This window comes from Corythoichthys intestinalis, chromosome 19 (assembly GCF_030265065.1).
Source record: "Corythoichthys intestinalis isolate RoL2023-P3 chromosome 19, ASM3026506v1, whole genome shotgun sequence".
In the NCBI taxonomy this organism is placed as follows: Eukaryota; Metazoa; Chordata; class Actinopteri; order Syngnathiformes; family Syngnathidae; genus Corythoichthys; species Corythoichthys intestinalis.
Window position 1 is genome coordinate 26,371,199 of NC_080413.1, and position 18,062 is coordinate 26,389,260.

The 18,062-nt window shown below is 40.2% G+C and overlaps 1 protein-coding gene across 2 annotated transcripts in view; it reads right to left on the reverse strand.

The window, feature by feature from the left end:
* The window catches only part of scara3 (scavenger receptor class A, member 3), a 37,687-nt gene extending 23,806 nt beyond the window's left edge, over positions 1–13,881 (reverse strand). Inside the window, exons 1-2 of one of the 2 annotated variants that reach the window (XM_057823515.1) lie at positions 13,757–13,881; positions 13,458–13,540 (exon numbers count right to left, since the gene is read on the reverse strand). In XM_057823515.1, coding sequence (XP_057679498.1) covers positions 13,458–13,464 — 7 coding nt within the window. In that variant the 5' untranslated portion in view covers positions 13,465–13,540; positions 13,757–13,881. The remainder of the gene's footprint in view (positions 1–13,457; positions 13,541–13,756) is intronic. The other variant, XM_057823516.1, reaches the window with a different exon arrangement.
* Positions 13,882–18,062: the final 4,181 nt, after the last annotated feature.

Consider the following 18,062-nt stretch of genomic DNA (forward strand, 5'->3'; position numbering starts at 1 on the left):
AACAACCGCTTCCGGTATTCATCAATGAGTTTCTTACAATGCTCTGCTGGAATTTTAGACCATTCTTCTTTGGTCAACTCTTCCAGGTGTCTAAAATTTGAAGGGTGCCTTCTCCAAACTGCCATTTTCAGATCCCTCCACAGGTGTTCTCTGGAATTCAGGTCTGGACTCATTGCTGGCCATTTTTGAAGTCTCCAGTGCTTTCTCTCAAACCATTTTCTAGTGCTTTTTGAAGTGTGTTTTGGGTCATTGTCCTGCTGGAAGACCCATGACATCTGAGGGAGAACCAGCTTTCTCACATTGGGCCCTACATTATGCTGCAAAATTTATTGGTAGTCTTCAGACTTCATAATGCCATGCACACGGTCAAGCAGTCCAGTGCTAGAGGTAGCAAAGCAACCTTAAAGCATCTGGGAACCTCCATTCCCTCCTCTGTTTGACTGTGGGGAGCGGGTTCTTTTCTTTAAAGGCCTCGTTTTTTTGTTTTTTTTTTTTCGCTTTAAACTCTATGTTGATATCTTTTCCCAAAAAGCTCTATTTTTGTCTCATCTGAACAGAGAACATTCTTCCAAAACGTTTTTTGCTTTCACTGGTGAGTTTTGGCAAACTCCAGCCTGGCGTTTTTATGTCTCTGGGTCAGAAGTGGGGTCTTCCTGGGTATCCTACCGTAGAGTCTCTTTTCATTCAGACGCCGACGGATAGTACGGGTAACTTGACACTGTTGTACTCTCGGACTGCAGGACAGCTTGAACTTGTTGGATGTTAGTCGAAGTTCTTTATCCACCATCCGCACAATCTTTCTATGAAATCTCTCGTCAATTTTTCTTTTCCGTCCACATCTACGAAGGTTAGCCACAGTGCCATGGGATTTACACTTATTGATGACACTGCGCACAGTAGACACAGGAACATTCAGGTCTTTGGAGATGGACTTGTAGCCTTGAGATTGCCCATGCTTCCTCACAATTTTGTTTCTGAAGTCCATTAGACAGTTCTTTGGTCTTCTTTCTTTTCTCCATGCTCAACGTGGTAAACACAAGGACACAGGACAGAGGTTGAGTCAACTTTAATCCATTTTAACTGGCTGCAAGTGTGAATTAGTTATTGCCACCACCTCTTATGTGCCACAGATAAGTAACAGGTCCTGTTAATTACACAAATTAGGGAAACATCACATGATTTTTCAAAGGGTGCCAATACTTTTGTCCAGCCCATTTTTTGAGTTTTGTGTAAAATGATTTTTTTTTTTTTAATTCCATTCTCTTTTGTGTTTTTTCATTGCAAGCAAAATAAATGAAAGTATTATTACCAAATCATTTGTAATTGCAATCATTTTCTGGGAGAAATTGAGCATTATCTGACAGAATTGCAGGGTGTATGGGGGAAGAAAAGAAATCAAATTGACTGCACTGTAAACATTAACCTTAACAAGCTCAAAAACTCCAAAATTTAGCTTAATAGCGGATTGCAGGCAGGTATCAGGTGCATACCGCTACCTACTGTGAAAGAGCCCATCTGAAGGTGGGCTGCTATGCTGTTGGTTTTTATGGGTCAATATCTTGTTCACTTGCCTAATATTGCTTGTACTCGTGTTGCTTTCTCTAGTGCAGTACTTCTCAAATAGTGGGGCGAGCCCCCCCAGGGGGGCGCAGAGCGATGCTGGGGGTGGCGCATGTGACCTTGGGGAACATACATTTTTGTTATACTAGAATAAAGTGTAATCGCACGTCCACTCAGTGGGTGGCAATGCCACTCTCGTTTTTAGCGTGTGCGCAGTATTTTTGAACAAAACGAGCACACAGCAAAGAGCTCTGGAGATATGAAAAGCTTAGACGAGGAAATATGACGAAGCGTATGTAGCATTTAGCTTTAGGCATTGACTTTTAGTACAGTGGGAGAGGAGGAAAGAACAGACTGTTTACTTTCGCAGCGGAGAGCGGACAATTATTTTTTTCAGCGAGTGCCAAATATTGCCAACAATTCTCCTGCTTTGTAAGTGTTACATCGGTAAACCAGCGAGCACTGTCAGCATCATATAAGGTGGCATACCAAGCTGCTCAGTGCAAAATAACCCCACACCATAGCAAAGGAGCTAATACTGCATGCAGCAAAAATAAATACTGTCCCTCTCTCCAATGACACTGTGATTTTTGTTTTTCGGTCTAATTGTTCGACATATTGTCCTAATGAGTTAATGTTGCTAATCAATTTGAATTTATTATTATATATTGATTTTATTACATTTTATTTTTCAGCATCAAACGGTCAAAAAATGTATCGAGTGTTTTTTTACAGAATGGATTTTTTTTTTTTTTTTTTTTTTTTACAGTTTATTGTAAGTTGATCTATATTACGTTTTACTTTAATATTGAAAAGAACACAATGTTATGCAGCGTTGTACATATAATAAATATGAATTTTATATACAAATGATGGCACGGTGGCTGAGTGGTTAGCACGTCTGCCTCACAGTTCTGAGATCAACTCCGGTTTCCTCCCACATCCCAAAAACATGCATGGTAGGCTGATTGAACACTCTAAATTGTCCGTAGGTATGAGTGTGTGAGTGAATGGTTGTACTGTATGTCTCCTTGTGCCCTGCGATTGGCTGGCAACCAGTTCAGGGTGTCCCCTGCCTTCTGCCCATAGTTAGCTGGGATAGGCTCCAGCACCTCCGCGACCCTCGTGAGGAAAAGCGGCATGGAAAATGAATGAATGAATATACAAATGATACTGCAGTATATGTACAGTGGTGGCAGAGAATTGGGGGGGCGCAGAACGTTTACGTCTTCCCGTAGGGGGGGTAACAGAAAATAAGTGAGAAGCACTGCTCTAGTGTAAAGTAGTGCAGTAAAAAGTACAGATATATGCTGTAGAATTTAGTGAAATAAAAGTAAAAAGTACCATTTCATTTTTGTACTCAAGTAAAGTCCAGATACACAAATACAGGATGTACTTATGTACAGTAACAAAGTACTTTTACTTCGTTAGATTCCACCACCGCAAATAGCACATACAATTCAATAATATGGATATTTAATGTTTTGATGCTACACTGGCCAAAAATATGTCTAAAAAGCTATATCAGACCACATAATGTTCTATACACAGTAGTTGAAACTTCCTGTGAAAGCCTTCCCCCAAATTCAAGCCCTACTGTTTTTGCAAGTGGGCATCTGGTCCAGATGTTGTTCTGTGGCTATGAAGCACACCTATGAAAATATCACGGTTGGAAGAAGGTGAAAGCAGAAAAACTCCAGGCCACTGTAAACCACAACAATACCTAATAATCTAAAAGTACACTTTATAAATGGGACAACAAGCTATTATTCAAAGTTAAGTAACACCTTTACATGTTTGTTATTCTTTTCTGGTGGTCTACAAATTAAATTGGCTTGGCTTGACTTGACATGGAGATTTAAAACCCTACGACTGGAATGTTCATGTGGTCTCTGAAAAACAAGGGTAAATGTTTGGAATTTGTTGCTCTGTTAAACTAAAGTTAAAGTCAGGATTTTACAAGTGAAAGTTCTTTTGTTGTGGTTCAGGAGTGTTTTCTGAAGTCACCATGTCTAAGGCGCATAAACAAGCCAGGTTAGATTTACAGGGGTGCAAGGTCAAAGGGTGTTTGGTTGGTTCTTCCTATGAAAGAACCAAGTTTACACTGAATACCAAAATAAAGGTAAGAAAGCAAGCATAAATACACGTACAGCTGCCTCAATGTCAATAGAATCTGGATTCTAGGGGGAAAAAATGCATTTTCTTTGGTCAAAATAAATTATAGGGAGGTAAGTTTTGGCCTGTATTGTCAAGTCAAATCTAAAAAATCGACACTTTTGGATTCTCAGCATCGGATTTTTGACATTGTATTAGTATTTTCTGAGCTGGAGAATATTATTTTAGGATCTTGCCAATATGAGGTCATAAATCTTGTGTAACACACTCTTTGCACTCTTTCCTCATGTCTTGCAATGACTGCACAACTGTCAATCATTCAGACCCTCTCCTACACGAGCCCCCTCTGTCTCTGTGAGGAATGTATGAGGCAGCATATTTTGCCCTGGTTGAACTGGGCAGGACTCAATCTGAGAAAGACTCTGGAAAACCACATCAACAGAGCTGCTGTTCTCTTTGGCTGAGGAACACACTGTACATGTTCTTAGAGTTCATAGTCTGTGCTGCTATGTGAGTCCCGACAACTTCACCACCTCCTAGAATGCTTAGGGCCAAACGAGCAAGATGGCTGTGATTGCTAATCATCGGTAATGTCAAATCTAAACACGATCCCACTTCATGTGAAACAAGGTATAATCAGTCTATTGTTAACAAAAGGATTGGAGCACTGAAATAGCAACATATTGACTGCAGAATAGGTCAATTACACTGAGATTTTCACGTGATATATACTCCTGTCTATGTGTTTATACTGCTATAGCACAGATGATACATTTGGTTAGGGATTGGAGAAACATCGTGGTTGGGTTGCCATGGTTACAATTATAACAGGAACTGGAAAACAAACACAGGTGTCCTACTCCACTGGATATGTCGAAAAGAAGTTTGAAAGGATTTAGTTGAGGATACATTAAAAGCCAGTCATGTGATACTATCCATTTGTTTAGATGGAAATACAATTTATATAGTGCTCAATAGTATATTATTTGTGCCTGATTAATTAAGAATCAGTTTCAAAACTAATTATATGGTATTATGTTAATATTCTACTCAGGAGTTAAAGTCACACTTAGTAATTTTTCTTGCCTGGCACGTCCAGACTCTTCTCCCTGTATTTTTCAAACACTGTGAGAATAGTCTGGGACCCACCTCCTTAACGGCCTCTCGAGCCAGTACCAAATCATCCATCCAATCAGATTTGTTTATTTCCGTGACGTGTTCTTAACTCATTTGCTCCCAGAAACGTATAAATACTTTCTATTTTTAAATGCTTCATTGTCCCAAAAACGTATTTATACGTTTTTTGCGTTTTTTTTTTTTTTTTTTACAAGAAGCATCTATAGCTTGCGATCTATCTGAGAAACAAAAAACAAGGCTCCAAACCCATTTTAATGCAATAAAACTGATGACTGGAGGGCAGTAGCGCATTTTATAAGAATCGCAACCCAGTTCAACAGCAATGTACGGCCGGGCAGCACGATCAGAGCGCTGGCGGCATGATGCCAGACGGCGCTCCGACCGAACAAAACAACCGAGTCTAGGGGTGCTCCAGTGTCCCTCAGAAGTGGAACAATTCTTGGATAGCTCCCTGTTTTTTTGTTTTGTTTTGTTTTTTTTAATAAAATTTAATTTTTATTTTATTTATTAGTGTCCCATCCCAAGCAAAATTGTACATGAAGGTTATGCTGTTATATCGTCCCTGCTAATGTTGAGACCAAACCTACGCCCTTGCGAACAGACTATTCTAAAATGCCTTCTGCCGTTCCATCACCACACTCAAGGCAAATAATGCTTCTGTGGTGCTCTTCCAAGGCATGAGACCATGCCGTGGCTCACAAATACTCACATCTGTGCTGACTCCAGCCTCCATCACTCTTTCCCACAACTTCATTGTGAGGCTCATCAACTTTATTCCTCTGTAGTTCCCACAACTCTGCATTTCGTCTTTGTTCTTACAGAGGGTGCCAGCACGCATCTCATCCATTCCTCAGACAACATCTCACCCTCTAGAATTCTATTAAACAACTTGGTCCAAAACTCCACAGATGTATTTAAACCAACTGTTTTTCCTTTTGTCCATCCTTTTTAGTGCCTTTTGTAATTTATATTTTTTTACTTCCTGGTCTACCACAATTGCCTCTTCTAGTCTTCCTTCTCTCTCATTTTCCTCATGCATCCACTCTTCATAAATATTCCTTTCATTTAGCCAGCCCCTTACTGGCACAAGTGAACGCATTTCCATCTCTATCCTTAATTACCCTAACCTGCTGCATGTAGATCCTTTCCATTGCTCTTTCTCCCAAACCTGTATGATTTTTTTTTTCTCTTCCTTTACAATCCAATCTAGCATACATGGCATCATATACATCCTCTTTAGTCATTACCCTGTGTTGCCTTTCCTCAGTTCTCTCAGTGTCCTAATTCTTCTTTGTTAACATTTTTTTTTTTTTTTGGGTCTGATTGAGACAATTATTCTGCATTATTTATCATAGAGTGAGCATGTTTTGATTTCCAAAAAATAGGACAGTCAGCCCGGCCTTGAGATACTTAAATAATACTTGAAGTTCACTCAAAGATGCATTACCACTTTGATATTTTTAAAGTATGCCTCCTCTGTCTGGATAAAAAAAAAAAAAATCCAGTTTTTTTTTAACAAAATAATAGCTAAATACCCAAAGACACAAATTTAAATTCTCAGAGGTTACTCAACAGGCTTTATTATTCCTAAAATAGTAGAACAATAATAACGGGGGAAAAAAACAAGAATAGAATAATGATTAAAAAATAATAATAATGCTCTTCTGTATTAGCGAATCATTCTTGAACAAAATAGTAGCTGTCTTTTCAATTCTTATTGTACAAATAAATGAATAATCTGAAATACTGTTCTAAACTAGAAACTGCAATTTCTGGAGAAATTACAATGGGATTTTGCTGTGGTAGATACAGATGTATCACATCACTTCCTGTTGATTTGGGGAAATTTCGGGGACACATCCTGCTGATATCAGGTCAATTCCTATTGATTTGGGGACATTTTGGAGACACATCTGGTTGCATGACTGTCAATGGCACCGATTTACTTGGGCCCCAGTTGAATATCAGTGGGCTGTAATGGTAAATTTTTGGTCAAAAATCACAACCACACAGGTTTTTCTGCCATTACTTATGAAAGGGAAATTTGGACTATATGGCCATCAATAGCATGGACATGCATTGCTGTCAATGGCATCACCTTACTTGGGTGTCAGTTGACTGTCATGCTAAGTGGTCAAAATGACAAGAACCTATGGTTTCCTGCCATTGAAAATAAATGGGAAATTTAGACATACATGGCTGTCAATGGCATCCCATTAGAAATGAATGGGCAAGTTTTTGGCGAATTTTGGGGGAACTGAGGGTTTTTGCCAAATTCTTTATACAACTTTTATGTTCCCTACCGTCCTTGAATTTTTGATGTGTATATTTTATGATTTGGTCAAAGATTATAGGACATGTAGCGTTTTGAATTTCTTTTGGACAATGTAAGTGTAGCCTCCAGCACCACAGTTAAAAACCTAGGAGTTTTATTCGACCCTGACTTATCGTTTAAAGCTCACATTAAACAAACCTGCAGAATGGCCTTCTTTCACTTGCGCAACATAGCCAAAATTAGAAATATTTTTATCTAAAAGCGATGCAGAAAAATTAATTCACGCGTTCGTTACATCGAGATTGGATTACTGTAACTCCCTACTTGCAGCTTGTCCTAAAAGTTCCCTAAAAGGTCTTCAGCTTGTCCAAAACGCAGCAGCAAGACTTTTAACAGGAACCAATAGAAGAGAGCACATCACCCCTGTGCTCCAGGCACTTCACTGGCTTCCAGTCGAGTTTAGAATTAAATTTAAAATCCTCCTTCTTACATTTAAGACCATTAATGGGTTGGGGCCATCTTATCTCTCCGATGCTCTGGTTCCATACTGCCCCAACAGAACACTCCGCTCTCAGAATGCAGGTCTACTGGTAGTTCCCAGGGTTTCTAAAAGTACTGTCGGAGCTAGAGCCTTTAGCCACCAAGCCCCTGTTTCCAGCTAATATTAAAGAAGCCGAGACAGTCTGCACATTTAAGATTAGATTAAAAACATTCCTATTCAGCAAAGCTTATGGTCAGGCTAGTTGAAGTCGGAGTAGACTCAAAGTTTAGTCTAAGCGGCACTAGAAGCTATAAAGCTGGGGGAAGTACAGCCACTGAGTTCTATCTCCTTTTTTCTCACTCTACCTACCACTTATCTTACTTTATTTCTATTTTCCAATGTTCATATCTAGTTATCTAGTCTCTTCATCACTAGTCACCCGGTGTCCCCTTTCCCCCCTCCCCTATGGGGAGGGGCTATTTTTCAGCTGCAGCCTCCTAACTGTCCGGACCCCAAGCTGGATGGTCGTCCTCGTTGCTACCCCGTCTCATCTGGCTAGATGGACCTCTTCTTGTTCCTTTACTCCACCGCATTTTTTTACGGCCTGTAACTTCGCCTGCTAATTCCAATTAGCCCCATTCCCTGGGGCTTCCCGTCTGTCCGTCCTGGGAGTGGATCTCTCCTGACTGTGGTACTCCCCAAGGTTTCTCGTTTTCTCCCGAAGACTCTGGAGTTTTTGGAGTTTTTCCTTGCCGACATGGAGGGTCTAAGGATGGGGGATACCCAGGACTTGAATTTATTTATTCATCTTTGTTGCTTCGTTTGCTGTTTCTGATTGTGTATCATATTGCCTCTGCAAAGCCCTTTGAGACAACATTTTTGTGATCCAGGGCTATACAAATAAATTGAATTGAAATTGAATTGAATTTTTTTTTCCCCCCAAAAAACCTGAATTTACGGGCGAATGGAAAATTTGGATGGGGTCACTTGGAAAATTTCCCTGCATCGCGCGAAAATTCCGGACACTTCGATATTTGACCAGTACTTTTTGGGAGAAGTAATTTGTAACTGTAATTAATTACTTTTTTAGAGTAAGATTAACAACACTGAATTTAACATCTGCTTTCACGCACACCGCTTCCCGGGAAAGTCCCGCACATTATACTAAGACGCGACCCGTGAAATGTCGGCGAAATCTCCGTGTCAGTCAACCCGCGAAATTGTTTTCACATACAACTGATGCACGGTTAAATCCTGCGATATTCCCGGTGTTTCGGAGTGTATGAAAGGGGCTTATGATACCTCTCAGCATGATTTACTGGACATGAATAAAAAAGCAGCAGTATGGGAAGTTATTGACGCTCAGAAAAGACTGGAAATTTTAAAATGCTCTCCAAAGGCAGAGGGTGGTGTGTGTCGCTGCCGCTTGCAGCTGCAGTCGCATGGCACCCCATGTGTTGGCTTTCAGCTCAACAGTGATGAATTTCGTATTTCGCCATCCTCATCACCTCCCTTGTGTCGAGTCCCTGAGTCGGACTTATTCCCCCCGTCGGCCTCCTTTGAAACAGTGACAGTGGGTGTGTTGAAAAAGAAAATAGTCACTTACATTGGGACAAATAAGTATTTAGTCAACCACTAATTGTGCAAGTTCTCCCACTTTAAAATATTAAAGAGGCCTGTAATTGTCAACATGGGTAAACCTCAACCATGAGAGACAGAACGTGGAAAAAGAAACACGGACTTTCAACTCCCTCCTCACCCCGTGGCGTCAAAATGATAACAAGAACAGTGAGCAAAAATCCCAGAACCACACGAGGGGACCTAGTGAATGACCTACAGAGAGCTGGGACCACAGTAACAAAGGCTACTATCAGTAACACAATGCGCCGCCAGGTACTCAAATCCTGCACTCCCAGACGTGTCCCCCTGCTGAAGAAAGTACACGTCCAGGCCCGTCTGCAGTTCAATAGAGAGCATTTGGAGCATCCAGAAGAGCACTGGGAGAATGTGTTATGGTCAGATGAAACCAAAATAGAACTTTTTGGTAGAAACACAGGTTCTCGTATTTGGAGGAAAAAGAATACTGAATTGCACCATACCCACTATGAAGCATGGGGGTGGAAACATCATGCTTTGGGGCTGTTTTTCTGCAAAGGGACCAGGACGACTGATCTGTATAAAGGAAAGAAGGAATTGGGCCATGTATCGAGAGATTTTGAGTGAAAATCTCCTTCCATCAGCAAGGGCATTGAAGATGAGACGTGGCTTGGTCTTTTAGCATGACAATGATCCCAAACACACAGCCAGGGCAACAAAGGAGTGGCTTCGTAAGAAGAATTTTAAGGTCCTGGAGTGGCCTAGCCAGTCTCCAGATCTCAACCCAATAGAAAATCTGTGGAGGGAGTTGAAAGTTGGTGTTGCCCAACGACAGCCCCAAAACATCACTGCTCTAGAGGAGATCTGCATGGAGGAATGGGCCAAAATACTGGCAACAATGTGGGAAAAGCTTGTGAAAAGTTACAGAAAATGTTTGGCCTCCGTTATTGCCAACAAAGGGTACATAACAAAGTATTGAGATGAACTTTTGGTATTGACCAAATACTTATTTTCCACCATGATTTGCAAAGTAATTATTTAAAAATCAAACAATGTGATTTTCTGTTTTTTTTTTTTTTCCACATTCTGTCTCTCATGGTTGAGGTTTACCCATGTTGACAATTAAAGGCCTGTCTAATATTTTCAAGTGGGAGAACTTGCACATTTAGTGGTTGACTAAATACTTATTTGCCCCACTGTATTGTCCTTTTCGTCATTGCTCGCAGAGCCTGTCAAGTTTTTGCGCTACCCCAATTATAACCCACTCCATAGTGTCCACACATCGCCCACCTCCACCTCCTTTTTCTTCTGTTGTGTTTACCCTTGGCAAACCAGCTTGTTACATTCCCGCCAAGTAGTGGATTTAACCGTGAAGGGGTTTGTCCGAGAAAAAAAAAAACCCTGCAATGTTACTGATCGCGCATGTACAAATAAATGAAAAAAATACTCACACTGGCTCTAATTTAGTTGCAAAATGAAACCATTTGGTTGCAAACTGGAGCTCTGATACAGTTACAACCTTTTTTTTCAACAAAGGCGACAGGGCTTACATCATTTCAAACTGTTCGGCCACATGTGGTATATTCTCCCACTTCCTCATCCCAACTGTATCCTTCAAGTCTCTGTTGGGCTTTCAGTCAAACCTCTGTGGCTCAGCACAAAGCTTGTATGGGAAACATGTAATGCTCCTGCCCTTCTCTAAGCCCCCTGGCAAGCTTTGCCTTCATACCATGTTGCTTCAAACCTTATGTTCTCTTTTTCCCTTGAAGAGGAGTCAAAATGTGGGGAATTTGGGTATGGCACAGAACACCTTTTGTCAAAGTAATGGAGATCTCATATGCAAGCACATGCATTGAGATTTAAAAAGCTGACAGATTGTAGTTTCCAACCCAACATCAACAAAACTGTACTTTCTCAGTACTCAAGATGTGAAGCATATGTGTAGCACATGCAGGTGCATGACACCTTATGCTGGCATACACCATCCATTTTTTGTCACTCCTTGGCCTTTTTAAGATGCCCTGTTATATAACATTGCCACTAATTACTTTAAATTTTATATTATTTCTCTAATATCTGCATTCATGTATTCCCAGCTGGCTTTGGACAAAAGGCAGGATATAGCCAGAACTGGTTACCAGCCATTCACAGGTCACGTATTGTTTTGATCAGTTTCCCAACCTTTATTAAGCAAAAGCTCGGCTAAATTTTAAACTATAAAATCTCATGGCACACCACCAAATGAAATTGTCAATATAAGTGGATGAGCAAGTTAATTATGTACCCTCCGTTATTTAGTCTAAAGACACTTAAGTATTCCCCCCACTGCTACAATATATGCCACTAGCATAGATACATGAACAAATATATTGTAAATTAATTGTATTAGTGCTGCTACGATTAATCAATTAACTCGAGTAATTTGATGAGAAAAAAGATTCGAATCAAATTTTGCTGCTTCGAGTATCGTTGTCATGGTTTGTTTTGAAAGTGTTTGCATTTAGTTTTATTGATTCGGGTGGATACACAGCCCTCTAGTGGCAACAGTGAATATGACATAACTCATTTTACATGGCTGAGTCCAGCTGCTCCCTGTTAAGACCAACATAAAGTTAAGTTTTTGTTTGCGCTGATATTTTTTTTATGCATTTGTAATTGACTTTATAGGTATATTTAGCCGTTGTTGTGGGAATATGCGTTTGAACGATTTGTTAATAGCATTGTAAAATAAAACACTAGCATTTTATAGCATTTAAGCTAGCGGAATTTTGCTGTGCAAGTTAGCCAATTGTTCTTTTGTTGTACTTAGATCCTCATTTATTTTTTTATTTTTTTTTTTTATAACGTTTGAGGTTAAGCTCAGGTGTTTTTATTTTTAAATGAAAGTGCAATTCTGCATAGTTTGAAGAAACACTCTGGAATTTTATTTTGTATTTGCATCTAATGCTTTTTTAAAAGTGCTATTTTGGCAAGCCTTTGTATTACATCTCCTAAAATTTATTCTGCAACGCATTAAATGTTCCTAATCCAATTACTTGATTATTCTAACTAACTTGTTGATAGTTTAATCGGCTACTAAAAGAATAGAGAGCTGCAGCCCTGAATTGTATAGTTGTTGGTTTTTTTTTTTTTTAAAGTGGACTAATTAAGTGGGATTTGATGAAAGATTGAGTTTGAAGTTTAAAATCAGTGCTTCCCATCATCCTGTGTAGCTTTTGCATGTTCACATGTGGACCGAAGATGAAGCCAAAGTACATGGAATTAATCTCAAATAAGTATCATAATTTTCTGAGTAAAAGGCGCACCTGACTATAAGCTGCCACCAACCAAATTTGACGAAAAAATGGCATTCGTTCATAGATAAGCCGAACGGGACTATAAGCCTCAGCTGTCCTCACTGTATTATGGGATATTTACACCAAAACATATTAAGCGGTAACAATTTATTTGACAGTGGCAACGTAAGACTGTCATCAGACCAAAATGAACCACAATGAAGCTTTGAACCAATTAGCTGCAAAGCTTTATTGCTTCAAGAAGCTTTATTTGTCCCTCACTGCTGCCTTGGGGAAACAGTCCACTTCTGCTGCCACCTGCTGTCAACATTGTTGTTGTCCAACCTGCCTCCTAGCACGCATTGCAGTGTTACAGATGTAAATAACACTCAAAATTCATGTTCTGTGCTAATTATTTCTTCAGTTACTGTTCCAGTTGTTTCATTAATTGCCAGTTATGGTATTTGGTAACACTTTATTTGACAGTGGCATCATAAAACTGTCATTACACAATCATAATTATGACATGACACTGTCATCAGCATTTTATTAGTGTCATCCGGCAAGATCCGAGCTGGGCATAAATGGAGTTAGTGACAACATTTTCTGGATGACACTTAAAGACATCTGTTATAGGCATTCATTAATGCCCATGACAGTGTCATTTCATATTTATGATGGTCTTATGACTCCACTGTCAAATAAATTGTTACCTATTTACCCAGATAAATCAAGACATAAGCCGCACTGGACTATAAACCGCAGGATTCACAATGAGGGTAAAAAAATAGCATTTTATAGTCCAGAAATTAAAGTACTCAAAACTTGCAAATTCAAAACTGAGGATTGGTTGCGTTTTTCCTCAGTACAACAAAATTGAGGAGCCTGGATTCCAGTGTAGAAACTCAAAATTATGCCAACCATATTTACAATTCAGTTACAGTTATTACTGTTCAGATTATATCCACCTCATTAGACTACACGCATACATTTTGTTTTAGTCAGGAATACATTTTACCTTTCATGGTTCTTCACTTAGGGTTGCTGATGCTCAGCTTGACTCTCGTAGTTGTAGAGGTGGTGATGTACCCGCCTCCTCTGCTTATTTCCACAAAAAAAAGGTTTTGAAGCTAAAGTAGGCAACAGGTTGAGGCATTGACACTCATTTTCCAAGTTCCCTCAAATTATGGAGAAAGTCCAAAAGCTCCTAAGTGTTCTCGGTGTTCCCAAGATGTTGCAAAACAAGCTAATCCATTTGCATCTTAAATCAGAGAAAAATATTGAATTTAATAGTGTTCTGATTATTGGTGTACCTACAATTATGGTGTTTCAAGTGCCAAAAGTGCCCCAGGTTGGATTTCTGCGCTCTCATCCCTCTCCAGAGCCTTAGGAGACTAAAATCTCTGCAGAACGAAACCATGTGCCACTGTCAGGGGGAGGGAGGAAAAGACGTAAGAAGAAAAACGAGAGAGCAAGAGAGGGAAACAAAGAAACTGGAAAAATGAGGGAGGGCCTGGGACCATGGGGTAGAAAAAAATAAAAAATAGGGAGGGTCCGTGTGTTTTGTGGCCGAGTTAATGACTAACAAATGTTTGGACATGACAAGAATGAGCACCTTGAGTACATGTGGCCTTGAAAAATAACACTAGAAAATAGCTTGAGGAGAACACCTGCACATACCGAAACCATAATTCCAACCTGGTACTATTTTCAATTTGCAGTTCCAAAACTGAGGGCAGGTGGCATAACAATGTCAAGCCACAAATTAAAATGGTAACAGTAATGGCTACATGGCATATTGACTTACTTTTGTCAGGCCTGAAATTTGACCCGTGCAACCATTGTTTGTGTGCCATGACCCCAAAATTAATTTTGTTTTTGATGTTGGAAAAACATTTGTGTGGTGCAGATGGTAGCTCGAGTTGTCCTGGGACGGAAGGGTCAGCGGTTCGATTCCCGGCGACGACTGCCCTCTTTCGAAATGCTCTTGGGCAAGGCACTGAACCCTAATTTGGGTTGCCAATGGGTTGGCAGCGCCTTGCATGGCAGCAGCACCATTTGTGCGTGAGAACGTGTAAGTGAAAGGTTAAATGTGTGCTAACATGAAGCTCTTTGGCCATTATCACAATGTAGATAAATGCACTATAAAAGTACTCTCCATTAACCATTTTTGGCCAGTGATAGATACACTTTTCACCCTGTTACAAGCCAGTGTTACTTTAAGTCAAGGGCGTAGGTTTGCATAGGGATGGTAGGGGACATAACACTACCAAGTTTTCAGGATAAGCGTTACTTTAAGTCAAGGGTAATTGTCAACATGGGTAAACCTCAACTATGAGAGACAGAATGTGGAAAGAAACCCAGAAAATCACATTGTTTGATTTTTAAAGAATGTATTTGCAAATCATGGTGGAAAATAAGTATTTGGTCAATACCAAAAGTTCATCTCAATACTTTGTTATGTACCCTTTGTTGGCGATAACGGAGGCCAAATATTTTCTGTAACTCTTCACAAGCTTTTCACACACTGTTTTGGCCCATTCCTCCATGCAGATCTCCTCTAGAGCAGTGATGTTTTGGGGCTGTCGTTGGGCAACACGGACTTTCAACTCCCTCCGCAGATTTTCTATGGGGTTGAGACCTGGAGACTGACTAGGCCACTCCAGGACATTGAAATGCTTCTTACGAAGCCACTGTTTTGTTGCCCTGGCTGTGTGTTTGGGATCATTGTGATGCTGAAAGACCCAGCCGCGTCTCATCTAGGGCTGCAGCTATCGAATATTTTAGTAATCGAGTAATCGACTGAAAATTCTATCGATTAATCGAGTAATCGGATAAAACAAATATATTTTTAGGTGAAGAGCAATTATACATATACATGAGAAAACAAGACATTTCATCTAATCTTGAACCATTTTCAGTCAATCAATGTCTTTATTTTCGTTGTATATTGTTGAAAACAGCCAAACATTGCATCTCAGGTGTAACTAGAATAAAAAAAAAAAGACTAATTCACTGCTTTCACTCAAAAAACTTTTAGATCTTATTAATATATATATATATCTTACCTAAAAATGCCGTTACGCTTGATAACACACATCACTTAAAAGTTTTTTTCCCACGTGTTTCAATTGAATTTCTCATTGTGTCAAGCCATTTTTAAGTTCTAGTTAAGTTTTAAGTTAGTCTAAACTGTAAGTCCTGATAGGATTTTGAGTTTTTGCAGTGTTCAAAATAAATGTATGATACAGGCTGTATTGGAGCACATTAGGGACCAGTGCTACTTGGTGTTTTATCCAGCAATGACTACTGAGCTAAAATTGATAGTTAGCATGATTACGTTTTTATTTTACACCCTCATCACTCCACAATGCTATGTTATGTTAAAGCCTGTATGTAAGACACGTTAGCCACGCATCGACAGTGGTCATAATTAATTGAAACCTAGCCCTCCGCAGGGCTAACGTTCCGTGAGCTAGTAGCGACAGTAACGTTAATCTTATTTATTAGCGCTTAGCGCTCTTTATTAGCGCTCTTTATTAGCGCTTAGCGCTGTACTGCTTTAAGATGGCGGCTGTTCACAAACGCTGCCCAGACGCGGCCGAGTCTGTCAATGCGCATCTAGTTCAACATACATGTGATCTCAATGAGACGCGCCAGACGCTGCCTGTTACCAATGTAGCATTGTGCGGGCTAGTATTTAGCAATGTCGGCGTCGTTTGTGGCGGCTGTCGGCTGCGGTAAGTTTTTTTTTTTTTCCCTTCTTCCTCTCCGCACGTGACAGCGCGTTGTCCCGCATTAAAAGTAGTCCTAGCAAAACGTGATGCTTAGAGCTGTCAAAATAAACGATTACTCGAGGTGAATAAAATTACTCGGATCAGTTTTTAAACTCGAGTTACTCGAGTTGCTCGAGTACTCGTTTCAGCTCTAGCTCATCTTCAATGCCCTTGCTGATGGAAGGAGATTTTCACTAAAAATCTCTCCATACATGGCCCCATTCATTCTTTCCTTTACACAGGTCAGTCGTCCTGGTCCCTTTGCAGAAAAACAGCCCCAAAGCATGATGTTTCCACCCCCATGCTTCACAGTGGGTATGGTGCAATTCAGTATTCTTTTTCCTCTAAACAAGAGAACCTGTGTTTCTACCCAAAAGTTATATTTTGGTTTATCTGACCATAACACATTCTCCCAGTCCTCTTCTGGATCATCCAAATGCTCTCTAGCGAACCGCAGACGGGCCTGGACGTGTACTTTCTTCAGCAGTGGGACACGTCTGGCAGTGCAGGGTTTGAGTCCCTGGCGGCGCATTGTGTTACTGATAGTAGCCTTTGTTACTGTGGTCTTAGCTCTCTGTAGGTCATTAACTAGGTCCCCCCCGTGTGGGCCTCGGATTTTTGCTCCCCGTTCTCGTTATCATTTTGATGCCACGGGGTGAGGAGGGAGTTGAACGTACGTGTTGTCCAACGACAGCCCCAAAACATCACTGCTCTAGAGGAGATCTGCATTAAGAAATGGGCCAAAATACCAGCAACAGTGTGTGAAAGGCTTGTGAAGAGTTACAGAAAACGTTTGGCCTCCGTTATTGCCAACAAAGGGTACATAACAAAATATTGAGATGAACTTTTGATATAGACCAAATACTTATTTTCCACCATGATTTGCAAATAAATTCTTTAAAAATCAAACAATGTGATTTTCTGTTTTTTTTCCCACATTCTATCTTTCATGGTTGAGGTTTACCCATGTTGACAATTACAGGCCTCTCTAATATTTTCAAATGGGAGAACTTGCACAATTAGTGGTTGACTAAATACTTATTTGCCCCACTGTATATAGGTAATTTAGATCAGTGATCCCCAACCACCGGGCGATCTCTGCGATATGCTTCCGGATCGCAGAGAAATAATAAGTCATTTGTTAACGACCGCAATCTGGCCTGTAACTGTGGCCTTGACGCATCAATATCCCTGTCTACTCAATAGACTAATCAGAGTAAAGCTTTGTGTAGGTCGCCATCTAGTGGTTGGTCGCAATTACTGGTGTGTTTGCACACCTTTAGCAGCCCAGTGCCAGTCAATGTAAACATTAACTTTAGCTGCTGTTGGCTGTGTGCTGCGGGGAAAAGGCCACTTGCTGAGCCAGAAGAGGAGCCTACAACCAAGTCCATTCTGCATAATATGTGGCTAAAAGCTAGAAAATGAGGCAACAAAAAATGCAAATGCACTGAATGCATCATACCTCATTGCGAATTGTATTGCTAAAGCCAAGAAACCTCATTATACTTGCGACCACGGATATTTGCCATCAGGTTTTAGGAGAGGCCGCTGTTAAAAAAAAAAGAAAGGTGGATCAGCGTATGGTGAGTGACATTTTCCTGCATTTAATATTCATTTTCAGTCCCGTCATGTTATTTTATTTATGCTGTCATTTTCTGGCACACATTGCCGGTCCATGAAAAAAGGCACCCATTAAACCGGTCCATGGTGCAAAAAAGGTTGGGGACAACTGATTTAGATTGTCTTCCCACATGTTGTAAAGCTAGAATTGACCCCACCATTTTTAAGTGAATTATTTTCATAATGTTCAGACTTACATTTACCCCTTTTCACTCGCTGAATTGGCC